The sequence below is a fragment of the Dreissena polymorpha genome, chromosome 2 (genome assembly GCF_020536995.1).
Source record: "Dreissena polymorpha isolate Duluth1 chromosome 2, UMN_Dpol_1.0, whole genome shotgun sequence".
In the NCBI taxonomy this organism is placed as follows: Eukaryota; Metazoa; Mollusca; class Bivalvia; order Myida; family Dreissenidae; genus Dreissena; species Dreissena polymorpha.
In genome coordinates, this window is record NC_068356.1 from 42,126,157 (window position 1) to 42,150,862 (window position 24,706).

General features: G+C 34.8%; 1 protein-coding gene across 7 annotated transcripts in view; it reads right to left on the reverse strand.

Annotated features, from left to right (window-relative positions):
* The window catches only part of LOC127866766 (uncharacterized), a 98,959-nt gene that overhangs the window by 27,910 nt on the left and 46,343 nt on the right, over window positions 1-24,706 (reverse strand). For 6 of the 7 annotated variants that reach the window (XM_052407553.1, XM_052407554.1, XM_052407555.1 and 3 more), the window contains 8 exons: window positions 16,977-17,048; window positions 13,083-13,154; window positions 9,135-9,206; window positions 5,644-5,712; window positions 5,137-5,297; window positions 4,656-4,799; window positions 1,567-1,710; window positions 938-1,063 (listed from right to left, as the gene is read on the reverse strand). In XM_052407553.1, coding sequence (XP_052263513.1) covers window positions 938-1,063; window positions 1,567-1,710; window positions 4,656-4,799; window positions 5,137-5,297; window positions 5,644-5,712; window positions 9,135-9,206; window positions 13,083-13,154; window positions 16,977-17,048 — 860 coding nt within the window. The remainder of the gene's footprint in view (window positions 1-937; window positions 1,064-1,566; window positions 1,711-4,655; window positions 4,800-5,136; window positions 5,298-5,643; window positions 5,713-9,134; window positions 9,207-13,082; window positions 13,155-16,976; window positions 17,049-24,706) is intronic. The other variant, XM_052407552.1, reaches the window with a different exon arrangement.

Sequence of the window (24,706 nt, forward strand, 5' to 3'; positions counted from 1 at the left end):
AAAGGTAATACACACAAGCATTTTTGACATTTCATTTAACATAAATGAACATGTATATTTTTGGGAAACTAACGTAACGGAAACACAAAACAGAGTGAAAAGAAAAAGGTAAACAAAAAACAAAATGAGCTGCATTAAGGGAAAACAGGGCTTAATGCATGTGCGTAATAGGAAATCTCAAATAAGCCTGTGCAGTCTGCAAAGGCTAATCATGGACGACACTTTCCGCCTTGACTGGATTTTCGTTTAGAAGTGACTCCTTTTAAAAAAACAATTCCATAAAAGCGGAAAGTGTTGTCTCTTAGATGTGGACTACACAGGCCAATCTGGGCGGACACTTAACGCACATAAATTTCACCCCATTCTCCCAGAGGCAGACTCAAATGTATTCCAATCATGCATGTTTTCATGCAGCAAAGAGTAAAATAACTTCTTATGACGAGGCAAAGCAGAAACTCAGCAAACTGATTAAGATTTTAAATTTCAACAAACTTTAAGACTGAGACACAGCCAGAGATCTGTGATCTTCAAGCTTGCACTTTGTTCTTGTAGTTGTAAGCCTATCTACGTCATAGTTCTGAAGAATACTTAATCTTTTAAATCTATCCCTATGTCCGAGACTACAAGAAAATAGTAGCTTAACTGTTTGATGACTTTGTATGGCTGAGAAAGGTTAGTAAATGTTCACAACTTTGAAGTTAATCTAGTTTATTTCATGACAATTTGATCAAACAACTTTGTTCATGACAGAATAAGTTATTTACTACGTTTGTGATTTAAGTAAAATTGGTAATTTGCATGCCAACTTACAACAAAATTCCTTGTAACTATCATTCACACAGACCTGGCTTGACAACTGTTGGGATCAGTGGGAGATTCTGCTATCGGATTCTACAGATCACATGACTGGGTACAGTTAGTAAATAAACACACTAACCTTGACAAGTGCCCACATTGTTGAAGTCATAGAAATTTGGCAGACACTCGCAAGTATTGTCAGAGCATTCTGAATTAGCTGGCGCACATTGGTACGTTGCATTGCAACTGGCATGAAGTGCTTTTTCTGAAAGTAACACATTACTTTGATCAGATTTATTTCTTATACTAAGACATTTAACCCTTTCAGTGCGGGAACCGAATTTTGAAGGCCTTTGCAAACAGTTTGGATCCTGATGAGACGCCATCAGGATCTCATCTCATCAGGATCCAAACTGTTTGCTATTCTGATAGTATTCTTTGAAAAAAATCAAAGAAAATGCTAATTTTAGAAATTCAGCAGACGACATTTTAGCAGAAGACAAATTACCCAGCATGCAAAGGGTTAAGAAACGGCAGCAACATGATCTATATTGAAGTACAATGCATCAAAAATGTATAGTATATAAATGTATCAATCAAATGTCTCTCTAAATTATGTTAATACCACTTGTTAAAATTATTGTTGAATAACTACCAATATCATAAGATACATGCATATAGCATCGAAAATTTGGTCATTCCAGATTTTTTGCCATATCAATTTCAACAATATTTCATCAGTCAAAAAGAGGTTGCATCGAATCTTACTGGGCAGGCATGTACCGCCAACGTTATTTGTGTCATCGTTGTCGTAGTACGCGGCCTGGCACTCACACTTTCCACTGGAGCCGCAGTGGGAGTAGTTGGCGAGACATGCTTGGTCTAGGGTGCAAGCTACTCCCAGCTCAACCACTGCAATCAGACGGATTATTGGATTTTGAACAGGGCACCTACTTTTGAGCTGCTTGCTTTCTGGGAAAACTGGGCTTAATGCATGTGCACAAAGTGTCATCCTGGATTTGCCTGTGCAAACTGCACAGGCTGATCAAGGACAACACTTGCAACTAACATTAGTTTTGTGTTTAGAAGAGACCTACTCTAAACAAAAAATTCAAAAGGTGGAAAGTGTCATCCCTGATAAGCCTACGCAGACTGCACAGGCTTACCTGAGATGACACTTTAGGCAAATGCATAACTTGAAGTCCAGCTTTCCCAAAATGAGGCTTATATCAATTGTGTCTTGTTCTGAGAAAACTGAGCCTAATGTATGTCCGTAAAGTTTTATCCCAGATTAGCCTGTGCAGTCCGCACAGGCTAATCAGGGACGACACTTTCCGCTTTTATGACATTTTTGGTTAAAATGAAGTCTCTTCTACAAAAAATCTATTAAAGGCGGATAAGTCGTCCCTGATAAGCCTGTGTGGACTGCACAGGCTAATCTGGGATGACACTTTACGCACATGCATTAAGCCCAGTTTTCTCAGAACAAGACTCAATTAATAGTTATCAATTATAATAAGTTGTATTCAAATTTGGGTTAAAAAATATTTAATATGGGACAATATGTTCTCCATTGGAACTGAGTGGGAGAACTGAACAGGTACTGGGGCAGATATTTTGAGATCAATTTACTATTACCCTCTAGTATGTTTTTCATATAAATAACAAAATGTTGTCTTTTCTTGTTTTTGAAACATTAACATTTACAATTGAACATTATTAATAAAAGACACTTCAGTGAAATCAAACAAATGTTTATGCATAATTTACAACATAAAACACATCATGGCATGCAAAACTTCACAACAATCACACAAGTTTGAATACTTGTAATACCATTTATAAATAATTTATCTAACGTGATATTTTTGCAACATGCACTCATCTCAAATATGAATAAAAAGCTGAAATTATCAAAGTTCAAGTTCTGTAACAGGATTTTATATTTGTATGACTATTATCGTAATTCCATCTCCCCTTAATTGTGTTCAAAACATTTTACTTAAATTAATTGAAAGGTTAAACAAAAGTTCACACAAATTGTTAAGCAAGCCACTAAGTTTATATCAGTTATTTTTGTGAAATCTGCAAAACTCTCATACTTCTGAAGTCATCATAAATGTTTTACAACTGAAATGGCTAAATTGTTATGCTTTTCAAATCTGCAAATGGGTTATACAAAATGAAATCTGCAAACAGTTAAAAACAACTAAAACTTCACAATTTGTTAGCAATTTTGAACATTCATCCGGTAGCTAATCCCAGGGAAGGCACACATGGGGTAAGTCCACAGCTCACTTTGTTAAAACTCATGCAAGCTGCAAGAAGTCTAACTTACTCAGGTAGCAATTGCCACCAAGATACAGAGGGTTGTCATCATAGAACAGTGGTTTACACTGACACTTTGAGTTGGAGCAAGACGCATTTACCGTCTTACAAGCAGCATCCATGGTACATGGATAATCTAAGTTCACCACTGGAATAAAGCGGTAACAATGGACTCCAAGTAACTTTTTTTTTTTACAATTTACATTTAAGGCAATATTATGGTAATATGGTTTATGGATGCAAATTTATATTATTGTTTTTATATGTGTTCCTCAAAAAAAATCTTGTTTGAATACACCAAGTATTCATGAATCATCAATAACAAATTTGAAATCATACCTCATCACATTTATATTTTGTTTTCTTTGAATACAACTATATTTCCATTTGAAAAAAGTAAGCGTAAGCTAATTCTGTTTAAACATGCTTAAGCCTTTGCATGCTGTGAAATTTTTCATCTGCTAAAATGTTGTCTGCTGAATTTCTAAAATTAGCATTTTCTTTGATTTTTTTCAAAGAATACTATAAGAACAGCAAACAGTTTGGATCCAGATGAGACGCCATGTTCTGTGGCGTCTAATCTGGATTCAAACTGTTTGCAAAGGCCTTCAAAATTCGGTTCCAGCACTGAAAGGGTTAAGAATATTTAAGAAATCAAGGCCAGATGCAATCCAGTTTTGGAGCTAAATTTGCTATTGTTGTATTAAGAAATTAACAAATTTTGAACATTCCAAGAAAAAGTTTACACCCAACAAATCTTTTAAACTTTTGCACAGCTTGATAAAAAAACAAAGTAAATTATAAATGACATGAGTTTAATTAAAGTTGATTTGTGCAACTATACAAATAGAATTTAAGACGAATATGTAGCTAACTAAATCACTTTAGTTAGAGAAAAAGCTTAAGCTTTCACAACATAAATGAAATTGCATTAAAATGCATTTAATAATATGTTAAGAAATGGTAAAAACTTATCAGAATCCCTTGTAGATTTAAAACAAAATATGATTGAACACTTTCCCTTTATGGCAACAGATATGAATTTATGCAAGTTCAGTTTGTTCTCTATGTTAGGGGAAAGGGCATGTGCTTCAATGTCAGAAAAAAATGTATAAAAAGAAAGGAGACAAATGTTTCCGAAGTAAACTTGGAATTTTGGGGGATTTCCATGATTTAAAATAAATTATATTGGGGAAAGAGGTTGGGGGGAAATGGGCTAAATAATTCACCCGCTAAAGAAGCCCTGAACCAAATCTGATATACATATATGTAAACACAAACATACTTGATTTAAAGAAGGGAAAAGCCCTGAACCAAAAATGACATCTGTAAACACAAAAATACTTGATTTAAAGAAGGGAAAAAGCCCTGAACCAAATATGACATCTGTAAACACAAACATACTTAATTTAAAGAAGGGAAATAGCCCTGACCAAAAATGACATCTGTTAACCTAAACATACTTGATTTGAAGACGGGGGGGGGGGAAAGCCCTGAACCATATATGACATCTGTAAACTCAAACATACTTGATTTGCAAAGTCCACCGGCTGTAGTATTCCCATTGTTGTCATAGTAAATACTTGCGCACACACATTTGCCTGCAATGCACTCAGAGTTACGGACCATGCAGTTGTGTATGTTGACGCAGCTTGAACCTAGGTTTCCTTCCGCTAAAGAAAAGAACTCATTTTCAAATGGCAATAAATGATTCCTTCCTGATAATTGCTTAAAAATGGAATGTGTACACAAATAATTATAACACATTGTGTGTTGATTTATTGATTCAATTTAATACCAGAATATAGAACTAAAAATTAATACCATTAAAGAGAAATAAAAGTATTTAAAACAACACAAAAAGTCCATTAAACAACACACTTTTTGCAACTACCTGTACTTCAACACTAGTGTGCCATTGTGGCATCTTTAAAATGTCACCCAAACAATCCCATTAGAAAAAGCAAAATGATAAATTATTAAACATTCAATCATCACAAGTCAACTTACAGCAATCGGACCAGAAATCCAAGTACACCTGCACTGTGTTACTGGAATCAAGGCAGGTTGTCTGGTCGATGTTTTTGATAGTTTTGCTAAGGTCGTATTCAAGGTTATATAAGAAATTCCGCACCGCGCATTCACACGTGTAAGGATTGTCAGAGAGGTCACTACAAAGTAGAAAATATGAGTGCAAGTTGTTTCTATTAAGAAATAGATGATCATAAAAGATGGTGCAAATATGTGGTACAAGATCTGTTAATGAATTTAAATAATAGTTTAATGGTATGGTATTGTCAAAATAATATTATGTAAAACTTAGAATGTTTATTCACTTTTTAATCTGAGATAACATGCCTAAACATAATTGAAATTAATATGAACATTTTCATAAGACAAGTATATTTTTTAAATAAATCTCATGATAAAATCTCAGCAACAACACATTTTTTTAGATAAACTCTGTATTTAAGATGGGCAGTTGAAAATTGAAATGGTTACAAAAATATTGCTTACACAGAGATCTTAGGTTGGTTGTCGAATATCGTAACTGGGATTGTCGTCAATCTGTTTGAGCGAAGATTTCTAAAAAATAAGAATAAAACAGCATATTTATAGTTTTTTTTCCTCCAAATCTGCATGCACCCATTTTAAGAAATAATAGCGTATTATAATTTAAATCCTTAAAACAAGCATATCAGTTGTTGCTCTAGCTTCCAAAAGCAGAAAATAGGAGTATAGGCTGTGTATAATGTTTACCATGGATATATCTACCTAACCTTGCTTCAGAGCTGGATGTATTACAAAATTGTTACATGCAAATAGTTTCTTAAATTAATTCAGGCATAAAAGTCACTGGGCTATATTAATATTCAACATTATTTCTTTAAGCAAATTGTTCAGAGATTGGAAAATGGACAATTAAAAAGAACAGGGCAATGATGACCCTGAAGCCCTAATTTTTTTACCCAGATTCAAATTCTGCTTTAATATCATCCAGATAAACATCATGATTGTGTCATTAATCAACTTTCCAGAGTGATTATATGTGTTTCTAAGACTTGATTTGGTTAGTTATAATGGACTCACAGGACCCAGATTCCCACATTCCCCAGATATTGTAAAGATTAACATATTGACAAAGTTATATGAAAGTCTAGTAAAAAATGCTGCAGAAGCAAGGTTTTCCTCAGATTTCATTTGTTTACCTAGTTTTTGTATAAATGAACTAAGCCTTCAGATTCAGATTTGAACTCGACCTCAATATTGTCAAGACATTCTGAATAAGTGTTATAAAGACAGAGTCATAAAGAAGGCCTCTAGCCCTTTGCATGCTGGGAAATTTGTCGTCTGCTAAAATGTTGTCTGCTGAATTTTTTTAATTAGCATTTTCTTCGATTTTTTTTCCAAAGAATACTATCAGAATAGCAAACAGTTTGGATCCAGTAGTGTGTTCAGTTACAGCGAACGTTCGCCAATGATCGTTCGTTTCCGATTCGGTCTTATTGAACGATAAGTTCGGCGCAAACGTTTCAAGATGGCGGCTCCCAGAAAATTGATTGCGATTTTGATGGAGGAAATCGCGAATAACAACATGGTATCAGAGGAAAGGTCGTCGGAAGACTAAATACTGACAATTTCATAAAAACTATAAATACCCGTATTCTTTTTTAGATTAAGACTTACATAAAAGATATTTAAAAAATAATAAAACCTTTAATAGCTTTACTATAATTATAAGTGGTGTGGATGGGATAGTGTTATTTTTCATTAGCGATCGAAATTTAGCGTAAGAGGTGCATTGAATCAGTTATGAAATAAAGCCCTAAAATAGCGCAATACATTACAATCTTCAAATGAAATTGTAATTTTCTTTTAACATTGAATGAATTTTCGCTTCGTTTACATTTAATGAAAATATAAATATTAATAAATTTTAGCATTTAAATGGAAAAAAACACATGCATATTTTGCGAATTGAACTGTCTTTGAACATACATGTATATTGAAAACTCTTTTGTAGTGATAATGAGCTATACAATTCTGGCATTTTTATTATACCATGAATCTATACATTTATTTTACCCAAGTATTTTATATCCATATTATAATCAAACGCGATTGCTTGTTTTCACGATGATGTTTCGAACACTGCAGTAACGCACGATATTAAAACGTTATATTTGCAGGTAGCCGTTAAATACGTTAATTGTGTAGCAGTAAATTTCCACAATATTTTTAATGTATTGTTATTATTAAACACTTTTTTGTTATGTTTAAACAGAGACGTAGGTCTCTGGTTTAAACTGGCTTATATATACATATACTTTATAGTTCCTGTTCATCCATTTCGGACAAATGTACGTCTATTTTTTAAAATATGTTCAAATATTTTATTAAAGCAACTGTTAAGTTTTTGGCTTAACATGCCAAGAGATGACATGGAGGTATCATAAATCGTGTTTAATGACCAGACACCTGCGGTTTATGACCCCATACAGAGACATACAAGTATAGGTCCCTGGGTTTATGACACCTTGTTTTCTTAGTAATTGTCTGGACAGTATCCGATCATATCGAGATAATCGGTTTGTGATGAACAAAGGGGCAATTAAACACTGGGTGGTTAAAAATGCTGAAATAAAGAGTGTCATCATTGGTGTGAACAATTAAATAAAACATTTACATGTATCAAGAGGATTTAGTTAATCTGTAACAAGATAAGTTTTTACAGACATATAGGTTCAAATCAGTTTCTTTATGTTGATTACATAAAATCAATCAATTTGTTGTTTGTTTTCGTCCTTATTTGTGTTCGTTCATTTGATTCTATTAAATCTGAAAGAATTTCAATTTCTGAGTATTTTGTTGTTCTTAAAAAGGGTCGCGAATATGATTGAAACCTTATCACGATGTGGTTCATCAAACACAAACAATAGCAGAATGGCGGCAGTGTTGACGGCCAAAATTGGAGCATGCGCAAACTTGACGTCATTATCGAAATCCCCAAAACCTCCTATACACTTTGTTTATAATTCAATTCATTCTATGTTCTACAAAAAAAATTATCGAAGTTACACTGAACAACGACAACTTATATGTCCGCCATCTTGGTTTCGCTAGCCAACTACCTCCCGAGAGGGTTCGCTTCGGTTCGCGAACTTTCCCTGCGAACCGAGCGTTCAATAGCAAACGTTCGCTACCGTTCGCGAACTATAGCGAACGTTCGCTGTAACAGAACGCACAACTGATGAGATGCCACGTTTTGTGGCGTCTCATTTGGATCCAAACTGTTTGCAAAGGCCTTCAAAATTGGGTTCCAGCACTAAAAGAGCTAGAGTGGAAACAAGATTTGTGTAAGAATTTATTGTGTGACCAAGTAATTGGACCCACATGACCCCACTTAAACTTGGCCTAAATTGTGTCAAATTTAACTTTCTGACCAAATTTCATCAAGATTATTGGAAAACGGTTTTTCTCAGTTTTTTTTAGATGCACATGACCCAGGTTCAATATGATCCTTGACAGTTTCATGATAAACATTCGTATATTGTAACATCATAATTTAGTCATAGATGTCGCCTGTAGATTTGTAAAAAATGATTTTTCTAAGATGTGACCTTATGACCTAGCTGTCAACTCAGACTAAGACTTAGACTTAACCAGGTGATCTTGTTTTTGAAACATACATAAGGTTATTATTGATAAAGGTTCTCAACAAGTTCTACCAAGATTGAGCAAAACTTTGGGCCTCTAGAGTGGTAACGACAAGCATCAACGGTGCCTCCGTAGCTCAGTGGATAATGCACTTGCGTTTAAATCCAGAGGTCGCTGGTTCGATCACGGGTCGGGGCACATACATGCCAGTCATGTTTCAGCGGAATGACAAATAAAGGCTTAGCCAGGCATTAATAAACTCCAGACATAGACAGACCACAAAAGTTCCCCTAACATGTTAAAGTTAGCTGAAAAGAAACAAGTCCCTTCTATATATAAAAGACACCTACAGGCTTATAAGGTCATTATTGTCCTCAAATAGTCCACTGTGTAGATTAGTCAAGGCATTACCAGCCAGATTCCTAAGAAAAGAAAACAGTACACATTTAGACAACTTCATGCATAACTAAAAGGACAGAAAATAGAACACATTAAGACTGCTGCATGCATAACCAAAAGAACAGAAAATAGAACACATTTAGACTGTTGCATGCATAGCAAAAAAGAAAGAAAACAGAACACATTTAGACTGCTTCATGCACAACTATTAAAAAACCAGGTCTGTTTTCTCAACAATCTGTTGGGTAGTTATAAGACTTCTAAGCTTAAGCTCAATTTCATAATAATGCAATACAAAGTTCATGACTCAATGTTTTAAAGACCAACATTGAGATTTTGTGGTACTACAGTTTAATTTTAAAATTAAAATTTTCGATTGCCATTCACATCTGGCTTGGTTGTTTTGAACAAAATTTAATTATCTATTCTGTTTATTAGGGGTCCACTTTTTAATTGACTCTTTGAAGTTGGGCATTATCTCCAACAATGACATGTTTGTGCAACAGGCCATGTAAGCTAAATTTACAAGTTGATAATTAGGTCCAGTGATGCAATATCATGTAACATGTTGTATAATGTGTGAATAGATGGGGAACATGATGTACAATATGTGAATAGATGGAGAACATGCTGTACAATTTGTGAATAGATGGAGAACATGAGGTACAATATGTGAATAGATGGGGAACATGATGTACAATATGTGAATAGATAGGGACATGATGTACAATATGTGAATAGATAGGAACATGATGTACAATATGTGAATAGATAGGGACATGATGTACAATATGTGAATAGATAGGAACATGATGTACAATATGTGAATAGATAGGGACATGATGTACAATATGTGAATAGATGGGGAACATGATGTACAATATGTGAATAGATAGGGAACATGATGTATAATATGTGAATAGATAGGGAACATGATGTACAATATGTGAATAGATAGGGAACATGATGTATAATATGTGAATAGATAGGGAACATGATGTACAATTTGTGAATAGATGGGGAACATGATGTACACTATGTGAATAGATGGGGAACATGCTGTACAATATGTGAATAGATGGGGAACATGATGTACACTATGTGAATAGATGGGGAACATACTGTACAATATGTGAATTGATGGGGACATGCTGTACAATTTGTAAATAGATGGAGAACATGCTGTACAATTTGTGAATAGATGGGGAACATAATGTACAATTTGTGAATAGATGGGAAGAACATGCAGTATAATATGCAAATAAATAGAAAACATGATGTACAATATGTGAATAGATAGAAAATATGATGTACAATATGTGAACAGATAGAAACTAGGCCTAATTATTCTTGAGTTATCATCAGGAAACCATTTTACTGTTTTAGTCATTGTGACCTTGACCTTTGACCTAGTGACCTGAAAATTAATAGGGGTCATCTGCCAGTCATGATCAATGTACCTTTGAAGTTTCATGATCCTAGGCGTAAGCATTCTTGAGTTATCATCCGGAAACCATTTTACTATTTCGAGTCACTGTCACCTTGACCTTTGACCTAGTGACCTGAAAATCAATAGGGGTCATCTGCAAGTCATTATCAATGAACCTTTTAAGTTTTATGATCCTAGGCATAAGCATTCTTGAGTTAACATCCGGAAACCATTTTACTGTTTCGTCACTGTGACCTTTGACCTAGTGACCTGAAAATCAATAGGAGTCATCTGCCAGTCATGATCAATGTACCTATGAAGTTTCATGATCCTAGGCCTAAGCGTTCTTGAGTTATCATCCTGAAACCATCTGGTGGACAGACCGACCGACCGACGGACCGACCGACATTTTCAAAACAATATACCCCCTCTTCTTCGAAGAGGGGCATAAATATGATGTACAATATGTGAATAGATGGGGAACAATTGATGTACAATATGGGAATAGATGGGGGGGGGACATGTTGTACAATAAATGAAGAGATAGGCAACATGATAAACGATATTACAATAGATAGGGAACATGAATAACACTTGAAAAGATAGGGAACATGATGAATAACACTTGAATAGATAGGGAACATGATGAATAACCCTTGAATAGATAGGGAACATGATGAATAACCCTTGAATAGATAGGGAACATGATGAATAACCCTTGAATAGATAGGGAACATGATGAATAACCCTTGAATAGATAGGGAACATGATGAATAACCCTTGAATAGATAGGGAACATGATGAATAACCCTTGAATAGATAGGGAACATGATGAATAACCCTTGAATAGATAGGGAACATGATGAATAACACTTGAATAGATAGGGAACATGATGTAAAATATGTGAATAGATAGGGAACATGATGAATAACACTTGAATAGATAGGGAACATGATGTAAAATATGTGAATAGATGGGGAACATGATGTACAATATGTGAATGGATGGAAGGCATTACGAACAAGACTATTGTCAAACAATATGGTCCCCTACCTGTGAAACTCCACCATTGTCAGATTTTTTTTTTATGTATTTGTTACCATAGCAACCAGAATTTTCGACATAGGAACAAAATGAAATGACGTGGATAATCTCCGTATTGCCATCTAACCATGTTTCAAGTTTCATGAAAAATATGAAGAACTTTTAAAGTTATCGCAGGATCCAGAAAAGTGTGACGGACAGACTGACTGACTGACTGACACATGGAGTGCAATCCATAAGTCCCCTCCGGTTTCACCGGTAGGGGACAAAAATATATGAATGGATGGAAGACATAATGAACAAGAGATGTGTTTGTCAAAAACACAATGCCCCCTACTGGGCCGCTTTGAAGCCATATATTTGACCTTTGGCCTTGAAGGATGACCTTGACCTTTCACCACTCAAAATGTGCAGCTCCATGAGATACACATGCATTCCAAATATCAAGTTGCTATCTTCAATATTGCAAAAGTTATGGGCAATGTTAAAGTTTTCGGACGGACGCATAGACTGACAGACAGACTGACAGTTCAACTGCTATATGCCATCCTACCGGGGGCATAAAAATATGTGAGTAGATAGGGAACATGATGTACAATATATGAATAGAAAGTGAAAATGATGAACAACAGGCAAATGGATAGGAAACATGCTGTACAATACATGAATATATAGGGAACATGTTGTACAATACCTGAATAGATAGAAAACATGATGTACAATATGTGAATAGATAGAAAACATGATGTACAATGTGTGAATAGATAGAAAACATGATGTACAATATGTGAATAGATAGAAAACATGATGTACAATATGTGAATAGATAGGGAACATGATGTACAATATGTGAATAGATGGGGAACATGATGTACAATATGTGAATAGATAGGGAACATGATGTACAATGTGTGTATGGATGGGAGGCATTATGAAAAGTATGTGAGTAGATAGGGAACATGATGTACAATGTGTACATAGAAATGGAACATGATGTACAATAGGTGAATAGATAGGGAACATGATGTACAATGTGTGAATGGATGGGAGGCATTATGAAAAGTATGTGAGTAGATAGGGAACATGATGAACAATTGGTGAATGGAAAGGGAACATGATGTACAATATGTGAATAGATAGGGAACATGATGTACACTATTTCTGCTGTGTTGATTAAGTTAAACATCAAGTGTATTGATTATGCATTAAAGTAATTTAAGAACAGATAAGGCACAGTAGAAATCTGATTGTTAGAAATACTATGCCTAAGGGTCAGGATGCCTAAGGGTCAGGAAATTATTTTTAGAGTTAAGAATTCTATCTTAATTGCCTTGGCAAGATTATTAATACAAGTTATATCGACTTGAATATATAATAAAGCCAGTTGCATGCATTTATAAGTAGAAGGTGTTTTGAGTTACTTACAAAGTCACAAGCTTTGGCACATCTCTAAAAACCAGGCTGTCTAAGCTTTCAATCTTATTGTAGCTTAAGTCACTGAAATCAGCAAATATATGCTCAGAATTAAAGTAATTAATTAACTGTCATAAACATATAATATCATCAATAATTGCAAATGGAAATAAACATGAGAAAAGTTAAAAGGAAATATGACTTGGCAAATGCAAATTTAAAATAAAATTTCCTTTACAGAAAAATGTAAACAGTTAATGCTTTAAAATTCAAGATATCATAATGCATTATATTATAACTTTTTGGATGTCAACCACAAATGTTCACAAACAGGGGCCACATGTTAAACATTCAAGGTTTTGGAATATTGCACACTCTAATATCAATGTCAAGGTTTTTTGTTGCTATGGAAATTCACAAAACATGTATGTATTTACTTTAAACCTCACACATGTAATGTCATGCAGGTAAGTTCAAAACAAACAGTTAATGTGAGATCGCACTCAAATGGTCAAGGCTATAAACTGTTGTAAGTATGGCAATTAGAAACCAACAACCAGGGTAACACAGACATTTTACTGAAAACATGTATGATAACTCAAGATATCACTTACAGATAAGTAACATTACTGAAGTAGAAACATCAAACATGAAAAGTGAAATGCAAACTGATTTAACCTTGGTCTGGGAAAATGGTCTGGGAAAAGATTAGCCTGTGCAGTTGACACAGGCTTAAAAGAGATGACACTTTCCGCTTTTGTGGTATTTTTCTTTTAAAGAAAGTATGTTCTTATAGAAAATCCAGTTTCAGCAGAAAGTGTTGCTAATTAATCTAGAAGGACACTTAACGCAGAAAGTGTTGCTAATTAATCTAGAAGGACACTTAACACGTATGCATCAAGTCCAGTTTTTCCCCAACAAGGCTCATATCAAATAAGTTAGACACCATGGCAGGATGGTGACAGTTTAATACATATTTTTTCGAACCAATTACTTTTTTATAAATATTTTTCAATTAAAAGAACAACAGCATACATCAATCAAAACATCTCATTTTACAATTTTATGTATAATTGAAGAAAATAATTCAGTAAAAATTCGTCTTTCTTTAATAAAATCATGGAACACTTTACAAACATATTAAACAAACACAAATAACAAAGACTTCTGATATTTAAAATGTACAGCAAGAAATTATATAAAAAATAATTTGTAAAGATAATTGCAGCATAATTATTTATGTTCATTTAAAGTTTAAATTATAATAATTTGCTTTTATTCAGGATAATATATATTTGTTGGATTCGGTGGATTATCGATTTTAATTCACGAGTGATCATATAAAATAATATTTTCACGAGTGGCGCAGGCATGAGTAAAATATATATTTTATATGATGACGAGTGAATTAAAATTGATATTCCACCGAATCCAACAAATTTTCATTTTATTATATGTTTTTTTTCACTGTTTATAAACATTGTTAAAAAGTTTAACTAAAGAATATCGCTTTGATAATGACGTCATTTCGTCAAAAAAATTATGTAATTTAACAGAATTTGATAATTTTCACAGATAATTTTCACTGTTTCAAACAGTGAAATTATCAGTTTTAATTCGTTGATATTTCTCTATAAACCACAGGAAAGCATAAAATAAAACATTTTAATGGCATGATTGGTTCTGATGAATTTGCACATTATTGATACCATTAAAAACTAGAGCTTTGTCACAGACGTGACAAAAAAAACCCACATGTCGCATTGACACATAATATTTTGCATGTCGTCTTCACAAAAAACAGCGGACACCATGCTTAATTTTTAAAACGCACTAAGTGACCTAGTTTTTGACCCAGAAAGGCCAATGATCTAACTTGGCCTTAAGATCATCTCCATAAAACTTCTGACCAAGTTTGGTGAAGATCGGATGTAAACTACTTGATCTAGAGAGCGGACACCATGCTGAATGTTAAAAAACACACTGAGTGACCCCGTGACCTAGTTTTAAGCCTGGAATGGCCCATGTTCAAACTTGTCCTAGAGATCATTTAGATAAAACTTGTGACAAAGTTTGGTGAGGATTGGATGAAAACTACTTGAATTAGAGAGCAGACAACATGGTGAGGTTTAAAACGCACTAAGATACCCCGTGACTTAGTTTTTGACCCAGCATGACCCATATTCATACTTGACCTAGACATCACCTAGATACAACTTCTGACCAAGTTTGGTGAAGATTGGATGAAAACTAATTGAATTAGAGAGCAGAAAACATTGTGATGTTTAAAACGCACTAAGACCCCGTGACCTTTTTTACCCGGCATGACCCATATTCAAACTTGCCCCAGACATTATCAAGATACAACTTCTGACCAATTTTGGTGAAGATTGGATAAAAACTACTTGAATTAGAGAGCGGACAACATGGTGAGGTTTAAAACGCACTAAGTGACCCCGTGACCTAGTTTTTGACCCGGCATGGCCCATGTTCGAACTTGACCTACACATCGTGTAGTTACAAATTCTGACCAAGTGTGGTGAAGATCGGATTTAAACTTCTTGAAATAGAGAGCGGACACCATGCTCAATGTGTAAAACATACTAAGTGACCCTGTGACCTAGTTTTTTATCTGGCATTGCCCATGTTCAAACTTGGCCTTCAGATCATCTAGATATACTTCTGACCAAGTTTGGTGAAGATCGGATGAAAACTACTTGAATAAGAGAGAGGACACCATGCTGAATGTTAAAAAACGCACTAAATGACCCCGTGACCTAGTTTTTGACCCCGCAAGCCCCATGTTCGAACTTGGCCTTAAGATCATCTAGATACAACTTCTGACCAAGTTTGGTGAAGATCGGATGAAAACTACTTGAATTAGAGAGCAGACAACATGCTGAATGTGTAAAACGCACTAAGTGACCCCGTGACCTAGTTTTTGACCCGGCAAGGCCCATGTTCGAACTTTGCCTAGACATCATGTAGTTACAACTTCTGACCAAGTTTTGTGAAGATCAGATGAAAACTACTTGAATTACAGAGCGTACACTTAATTAATACGGACCGACAGACAGACCGACAGACCGACCGACAGACAAGTTCATTCCTATATACCCCCCTAAACTTTGTTTGTGGGGGTATAATTAAGCAGCATAAATAAATATTCATATTTATTATATTTTTTATTGAATATTTTATTGAATATTACACTATTATTACATACTAAATATTTGTATACCGGGTACATGTTTGTATATCTTTAATTACGTCAAATTCAAATACGTTCATGCAAATATGTATTGCAAAAAACATACAATCTTCCGAAAAATAATGAGTACATAATTATATGATATTTTGTTAAAATATTTGTTATGAACACAGGATGAAGTATAATAAAGTGCAATGTATATGAGTCTCTTTTGGGGTAAACAGGGATTAATGCATGTGCGTACAGTGTCATCCTAGATTAGTTGATGCAGTCCACACAGGCTAATCTGGGACAACACATTCCGCTTTGATGGTAATTTTCATTTAAAGTATCATTCTTCTTAGCAAGAATCCAGTTAACTCAAAAAAGTAATCCCTGATTAATCAGGGATGACAAATTACGCACATGCATTAAACCCTGTTTGCTCAGAGGGGTTCCCTGGTTACCATTAACCCTTTGCATGCTGGGATATTTGTCGTCTGCTAAATTGGTGTCTGCTGAATTTTTTAAATCATCATTTTCTTCACTTTTTTCAAAGACCTATATCAGAATAGCAAACAGTTTGGATCCTGATCAGACGCCACGTTTTGTGGCGTCTGATCTGGATCCAAACTGTTTGCAAAGGCCTTTACAATACGGTTCAAGCACTACAAGGGTTAATGATCTGAATATATGATTGAAGTTTGAATGCTTACAGACTAGTTACAACATCTGCATCATCCAGGGCATCACTTGAAACTGATGATATTTGGTTGTTACTCAGGTCTCTGAAAAAGATAAGCAAGAAATCAAGATTCAAAGTACATGTATTATGTCATTAAAAATATATCCCAAATATATTGATATAATATGCAGTTAAAACAATACAGCAATAACATTACAAGAAATAATGATACATGAATAACATTTATACCACATGTTTATAAAAAGGGTACTACAGTAGTAACATTAAACGAAATAGTGATATACAAGTTGTTTTTATCTGTAATGTATGAGCTTAAAAACGGTTTAATAAAAATGCAAATCAATATGCACTCATTTTTTCTATCAATTTTTCCTGTGAAGAAAAAATAACCAATCTTTATTATTCATCTAAGCCCTAAGTAAAAAATTCAATATTGATAATTTAAAACCTTATGCTATCATTTCACATCTGTTATTAAAAAAATAAACATCCGTACATAATGCATTCTGTAAGCTTTTAATGGACCACTAAAATTTTTGTTTCAAATTGATCTATTGAATAATAGATATTAACCCATTTATGCCTAGCGTCCTGAAAAAAGGACATTGCAAACAGCGTAGACCCAGATGAGACGCCGCATAATGCAGCGTCTCATCTGGGTCTGCGCTGTTTGCTGAAAGGAATTTCTGTAAGAAATATTCTAAATATAGAAATAAGTATACTAGACATCCCTAATTTTGGAAATAAATTGATCCAATTTTGAAGGATGGGAGAGTCCACTGGGCATAATTGGGTTAAGAAATGCATGTTGTTACTTCTGGAGTATCACTCTGGGAGTGTTGCTCAGGTTGCCAGATAAAAACATTTTGTCGGCAGCATAAATAAATACATAAGTAAGTAAATGTGTCCCATCCAATGATTAGTTACCTGGTCACCTCAATAGCCATGATACATATGTTGCTGTTACAAAAATTAAGTAAGAGATAAAAAAATGATATATTTTTAGAGGGTAGAAGAGCAGTTTTTTATTACATAACTAAAAGTAAGCAGTCACTATGCAAGTCATTCAGCAGAGAAAATATTGCTTGTAAATGAGCTTTCTTAAAGAAATATTTCATTAATTAACAACACGGATATGTGTTGTAAATATAATGCTGTCTTTGCTGCAGACTAACATGCTCAACAGTGGACTTACATGAACTAAATAGAGACTTACATGTAGCGGACTAACATGCTCAACTGTGGACTAACATGATCCATTAGGGACTAAAACATGTTCAAGTGTGGATTAACATTCTCAATAGTGGACTCACATGAACTAAATAGAGACTTACATGTAGTGGACTAACATGCTCAACTGTGAACTAACATGCTCAGTTGTGGACTGAAATGCTCAATCATAGTGGACTACATGCTAAACTGTGAACTAACATGCTCAGTTGTGGACTGAAATGCTCAATCATAGTGGACTACATGCTAAACTGTGAACTAACATGTTCAGTTGTGGACTGAAATGCTCAATCATAGTGGACTACATGCTAAACTGTGAACTAACATGCTAAACTGCGGACTAAAATGCTTAACTGTGGTGTAACATGCTTAGAAACAATACTATTATGGTTCTCTCAGCCATAGTAAACCATAAACTTCCACTGCTATGGGGTCTGCTCATTACTGGACAAACAAAAATCCGACAAACAAAAATCCAACCATTTTGGGAATGGGGCTGGGTCCCCTTTGATAAGAAAAAATTGTAGTGTTTTGACTAAAATTGGGATATTAGTGTTGTTGTTGTTTTACTAACAAATGCTTCAAAATTGTGAATAAATATGATGATGATATTATATTGACTAAGGTTCAACTAAAAGATCTAAAATAAATAATTTGTTGAAACCTCCAATAGAGAATTTTTAGGTCCCTTTTCAGAAACATATAAACTTTTTTCCATTGGGAATGGTCATTGGTCAAATACAAGCCCTGAAATTGAACAAAAAAATAGCTGTCTCCATCGGAAGACATATGCCCCAAAAAACGCTTTTTCGAAAACTAAACGCAGATTTCGAAACCTAAACGCTGACCCTAAATTCAAGTTCAAGGTCAAAGGGGTCAAAATTTGTGTGCATATGAAAAGGCCTTGTCCATATACACATGCATACCAAATATGAAGGTCTGAATCAACATAGAAGTTACAAGCATTTTTCGAAACCGAAACGCAAAAGTGCGACAGACGGACAGAAAGACGAACGAACAGCTCGACTGCTATATGCCATCCTACCGGGGGGCATAAAAAAGTAAAGTTTTGATATAGGACAATAACAATCCAACATGCACAACTTCGTAACATAAGGAAAAAACTCAATTTTTCGATGGTTCAAGGGCTGTAACACAGGAGTGTCTTAGTCAATTTGGCTGATTATCAAACTTGACCTAGATCTGATGACCTTACACATTTTCATGAAGTGTGGCAGATATCCTATGACATTAACTAGAGTTATTGAGCGAAAATGAGAAAAAAATACAATTTTTCGATGATTCAAGGGCCGTAACTCAAGAGTGTCTGAGTCAATTTGGCCGATTATCGAACTTGACCTAGATGTTATTGCCCTACACATTTTTATGAAGTGTGGCAGAGATCCTATGACATTTGCTGGAGTTATTGAGCAGAAACGAGAAACAAGAGGGCCAAGATGGCCCTAGTTTGCTCACCTGAGAGGAGTCGGTTCATTCAATCTTTACCAAATGTCAAACTTGACTTAGATATTGTCCAGACAAACATCCTGGTCAACTTTCATCATAATTTCATCTGCGAGTCATGATCAATGTACCTATGAAGTTTCATGATCCTAGGCGTAAGTATTCTTGAGTTATCATCCGGAAACCATTTTTCTAAGTTGAGTCATCGTGACCTTGACAGCCATTGTGTGAATACGTTTTTTGGCACTGTGACCTTAACCGTTGACCTAGTGACCTGATAATCAATAGGGGTCATCTGCGAGTCATGATCAATATACCTATTTAGTTTCATGATCCTAGGCATAAGTGTTCTTGAGTTATCATCCAGAAGCGATTTTACTATTTCAGGTCACTGTGACCTTGACCTTTGACCTAGTGACCTGAAAATCAATAGGAGTCATCTGCGAGTTATGATCCTTGTACCTATGAAGTTTCATGATCCTAGGCATTAGCGTTCTTGAGTTATCATCCTGAAACCATTTTACTATTTCAGGTCACCGTGACTTTGACCTTTGACTTAGTGACCTGAAAATCAATAGAGGTCATCTTCGAGTCATGATCAATGTACCTATGAAGTTTTATGATCCTCGGCATAAGCGTTCTTGAGTTATCATCTGGAAACCATTTTACTAATTTGTGTCACCATGACCTTGACCTTTGACCTAGTAACCTGAAAGTCAATAGGGGTCATCTACGAGTCATGATCAATGTACCTATGAAGTTTAATGGTCCTAGGCCTAAGCGTTCTTGAGTTATCATACGGAAATCATTTTACAATTTTGGGTCATCGTGACCTTGACCTTTGACCTAGTGACCTGAAAATCAATAGGGGTCATCTACGAATTATGATCAATGTACCTATGAAGTTTCATGATCCTAGGCCTAAGCGTTCTTAAGTAATCATCCGGTAACCATTTTACTATTTTGGGTCATCGTGACCTTGACCGTTGATCTAGTGACCTGAAAATCAATATGGGTTATCTGCGAGCTATGATCAATGTATCTATGAAGTTTTATGATCCTAGGCATAAGCGTTCTTGAATTATCATCCGGAAACCATTTTACTGCTTTGGGTCACCGTGACCTTGACCTTTAACCTAGTGACCTGAAAATCAATAGGGGTCATCTGCAAGTCATCCTGAAACCATTTTACTATTTCGGGTCATCTTGACCTTGACCTTTGACCTATTGATTTGAAAATCAATAGGGGTCATCTGGGAGTCATGATCAATGAACCTATGAAGTTTCATGATCCTTGGCATAAGCGCTCTTGAGTTATCATCCGGAAACCATCTGGTGGACGGACGAACCGACATGAGCAAAACAATATACCCCCTCTTCTTCGAAAGGGGGGGGGGGGGGGCATTATGAGAAAACTGCCCCCCTCCCAGCAGCCATGTTATTTAACTGACCGGAACCATTTTTTAACTCAACTCTCGTATCAACAAAACAAATGTTCTGAGCAAATTTCATGAAAATTGGGCCAAAAATGTGACTTCTACTGTGTTCACGTGTTTTCCCTATAAACATATAGAGAAAAATGCCCCGCCCACTGGCGGCCATGTTTTTTTTACCGATCCTGACCATTTTCAAACTTGTCCGAGATATCAATAAAACCAATGTTTTGACCAACTTTCATGATGATTAGGCAAAAATTGTGACTTTTAGAGTGTTTACAAGGTTTCTCTATAGCCAAATAGGGAAAACTGCCACTAAATACATACAGAAGAAAAATGCCCCGCCCACTGGCGGCCATGTTTTTTCACTGATCTCAACCATTTTTGAACTTGTCTGAGACATCAATTGAACCAATGCTTTGACCAATTTTCATGATGATTGGACAAAAATTGTGACTTCTAGAGTGTTTACAAGGTTTCTCTAAAGCCAAATAAGGAAAACTGCCCCGCCCACTGGCGGCCATGTTTTTCAACGGATCGGAACCACTTTTGAACTCAACCAAGATATCATTAAGACAAACATTTTGACAAAGTTACATGAAGATTGGGCTTGAAATGTGACTTCTACAGTGTTTACAAGGTTTTTCTTTTTTTTGACCTAGTGACCTAGTTTTTGACCCAGCACAACCCAACTTCGAACTCAGCCGAGATTTCATTGGGACAATGCTTCTGACCAGGTTTCATGAAGATGGGACAAGAAATGTGGCCTCTAGAGTGTTTACGAGCAAATGTTTACAGAAGGACGGACATACGAGGGACAAAGACCTGTCACAAAAGCTCACCTGAGCAATCAGGTGAGCTAAAACCCCAATTTTACTATGATTCAAGGGCAGTAACTCAGGAGTGTCTGGGTCAATTTAGCTGATTACTAAACTTGCCCCAGATGTTATTGCTTTACACATTTTCTTGAAGTTTGGTGAAGATCTGATGACAATTGCTCAAGTTATTGAGCGGAAAAGAGAAAAAATACAATTTTTCTATGATTCAAGGGCCGCAACTCAGGAGTGCCTGGGTCAATCTGGCTGATTATCGAACTTGGCCTAGATGTTAGTGCCTTACACATTTTCAAAAAGTGTGGCGAAGATCCTATGACATTTGCTAGAGTTATTGAGCGGATAAAGGAAAAAACCCAATTTTACGATTATTCAAGGGCCGTAACTCAGGAGTGTCTAGGCCAATTTGGCCAATTATCAAAATTGACCCAGATTTTATTGCCTTACACATTTTCATGAAGTTTGGTGAAGATCTGATGACAATTGCTTGAGTTATTGAGCCGAAACAAGAAAAAAAACAATTTTACGATAATTCAAGGGCCGTAACTCAAGAGTGTCTGGGTCAATTTGGCCGATTGACCAAGATGTTATTGCCTTACACATTGTCATGAAGTTTGGTGAAGATCTGATGACAATTGCTTGACTTATTGAGCGGAAACTAATCCGGATGGACTGACTGACTTACTGATGGACGATGCGATATTAATATGCGCCCAGAACCTATGTTCTGGGGGGCATAAAAACAACAACACTGCTGCTGGATCATGGTTTAACAATAGTTGAACATATTCTATTTCGACCCTATCTTTATGAGGAGGTAGCATAATAATAACTGCATTTATAAACCAATTTGTACAATTTTACTCATAATTTTGCATGGAGTTGGTTTTGTTTTCATTAAATAAAAAGAAAAAGAAAACAGCAAATATAATTTATGTCTTACACCATTTTGGAGTCATGCATTGAAATATTTGAAGTTTTTGCATGTATAACAATTAAAGAAAACACATTGCATTTGTTGCACATGTATATACATCATATTGAAAATTCATCATTACACAGAAGGGTTGGCTGTTATCTTTCGCATTGAAAAGCAGAGTTCATGAGTTATTATATATGGGGAAAAATGTGTTAGTAAAAGCAGTACAATATGAAAAAAATCAAAGAAAAATCTGATATTTGAATTCGGACTACAAATAGGAAATCAAATATGGTCAAGAAAAAAAGGAATTTAACAGAAAGAGATTGATTACAAGAGAAATTGTGCAGTGCCTTATGTTGCCGCTGTCCTTAATCTGCCATCATGTCCAAATCAGCATTTAACGAAAAGGGAATATATTGTGGGTCTTAATCAATACAGATGATTTTTATTATTATTATTATGTTCGTATTGTTCTTATGATTTCTTAACTATTTAAGCCTTATTTGTCTATATGACTCCCTTAATCTATAAAGATATGACAAAGGACGGGGGGTCCCAGGATCTATGTATATGTATCGTAATCCCTATATGTTATTAAATGCTTTTGAAAATATTTTCAATATGAAAAAAATTGAGCTAGTAAGTGAACATATAATTTATCAGTTAAACAATTTTTACAACATGCAATGCAAAATGCTTGTTAATTCGTTCTCTCAGGCAGGTCATCCCATACACAAGACATCAGTTTCAGAGCTCTGCAAATGAACTATTTTTTAGAAACATTTAGAAGTATGAAATGTAAGGATACAAGAGGCTTCAAAAAAACTGGTTAACCTTTTCACATAACCAGTTATTAACTGGTTTACCAAAAAATCTTTAGTAGTAAAAATACGTATACATTAAACATGTCATACCACTTGTACATGTAGAAACGAAAGTAATTTGAGATCGCTTGCGTTGATAACATTTAAATTTCTTAATGAAAAGGTATTATAACATTTATTTCAATAATTTTGCAAATGTAGCTTTGTTTTGTGATTATTTTTCCTGTGTAAACGCATAAAAGTTGAAAGTTATAACTACACAATGTTCATTTTTACGTGTCATTAAATTATTCTTGGTTGGGCCGCATATATAACGTTCGGGTCCTTTTGCTCACTATAATGTTTTTTTGTTTTTTGTTCGTTCTTTTTTTATTGTTTAAACTAAACTTAACATAATATAAAAATGATTTTAAATAATTGTTTAAACTAGTGGAACACTAGCCAACAGTTCAGCAACTCCGCAAACATACATGTTTATGCAGAACATGCACAAAACAACAATGATATTTGGTCAAGAAAATGATTCTGTTTATTAGCTTGGAAATGATGCCTTTGTGAGCTTTGATGGCACAGATGTCAATGGCATGGACAAAAGCTTCCGAACCACGTAGGCAAAATTGTTGGGAAACATTTTTTATTTTCACACCACCATGTCAACAGGTCGCCATCGGGTTGGTAGTTAACTCTCATGATTGTTAACGTACCCTTTCCAAATTGCAATTGCACAAATGATTCATTTTACTTTTTTTTATTGATGTTTATTAATTAAATGAGTTTAATAAATGACTTTCTTAAATAAAACTTGCTTCAGACGGTAGTGGTGGCAATGTTTGTGATGTAAATTACTATCAATAACATTACATTCTGATAAAACAAATACAATGTTAACTCAACAAGTTTTAAACTATGAATGCAATTCTTGATAAAATTGTTAATTACAAACACTATTATTGCAAACTATCATGTTGGATATTGCTTAACAAAACATCAAAATAAGCCGTCCAATGTCTCAACTGATTTTTAACTCGAGT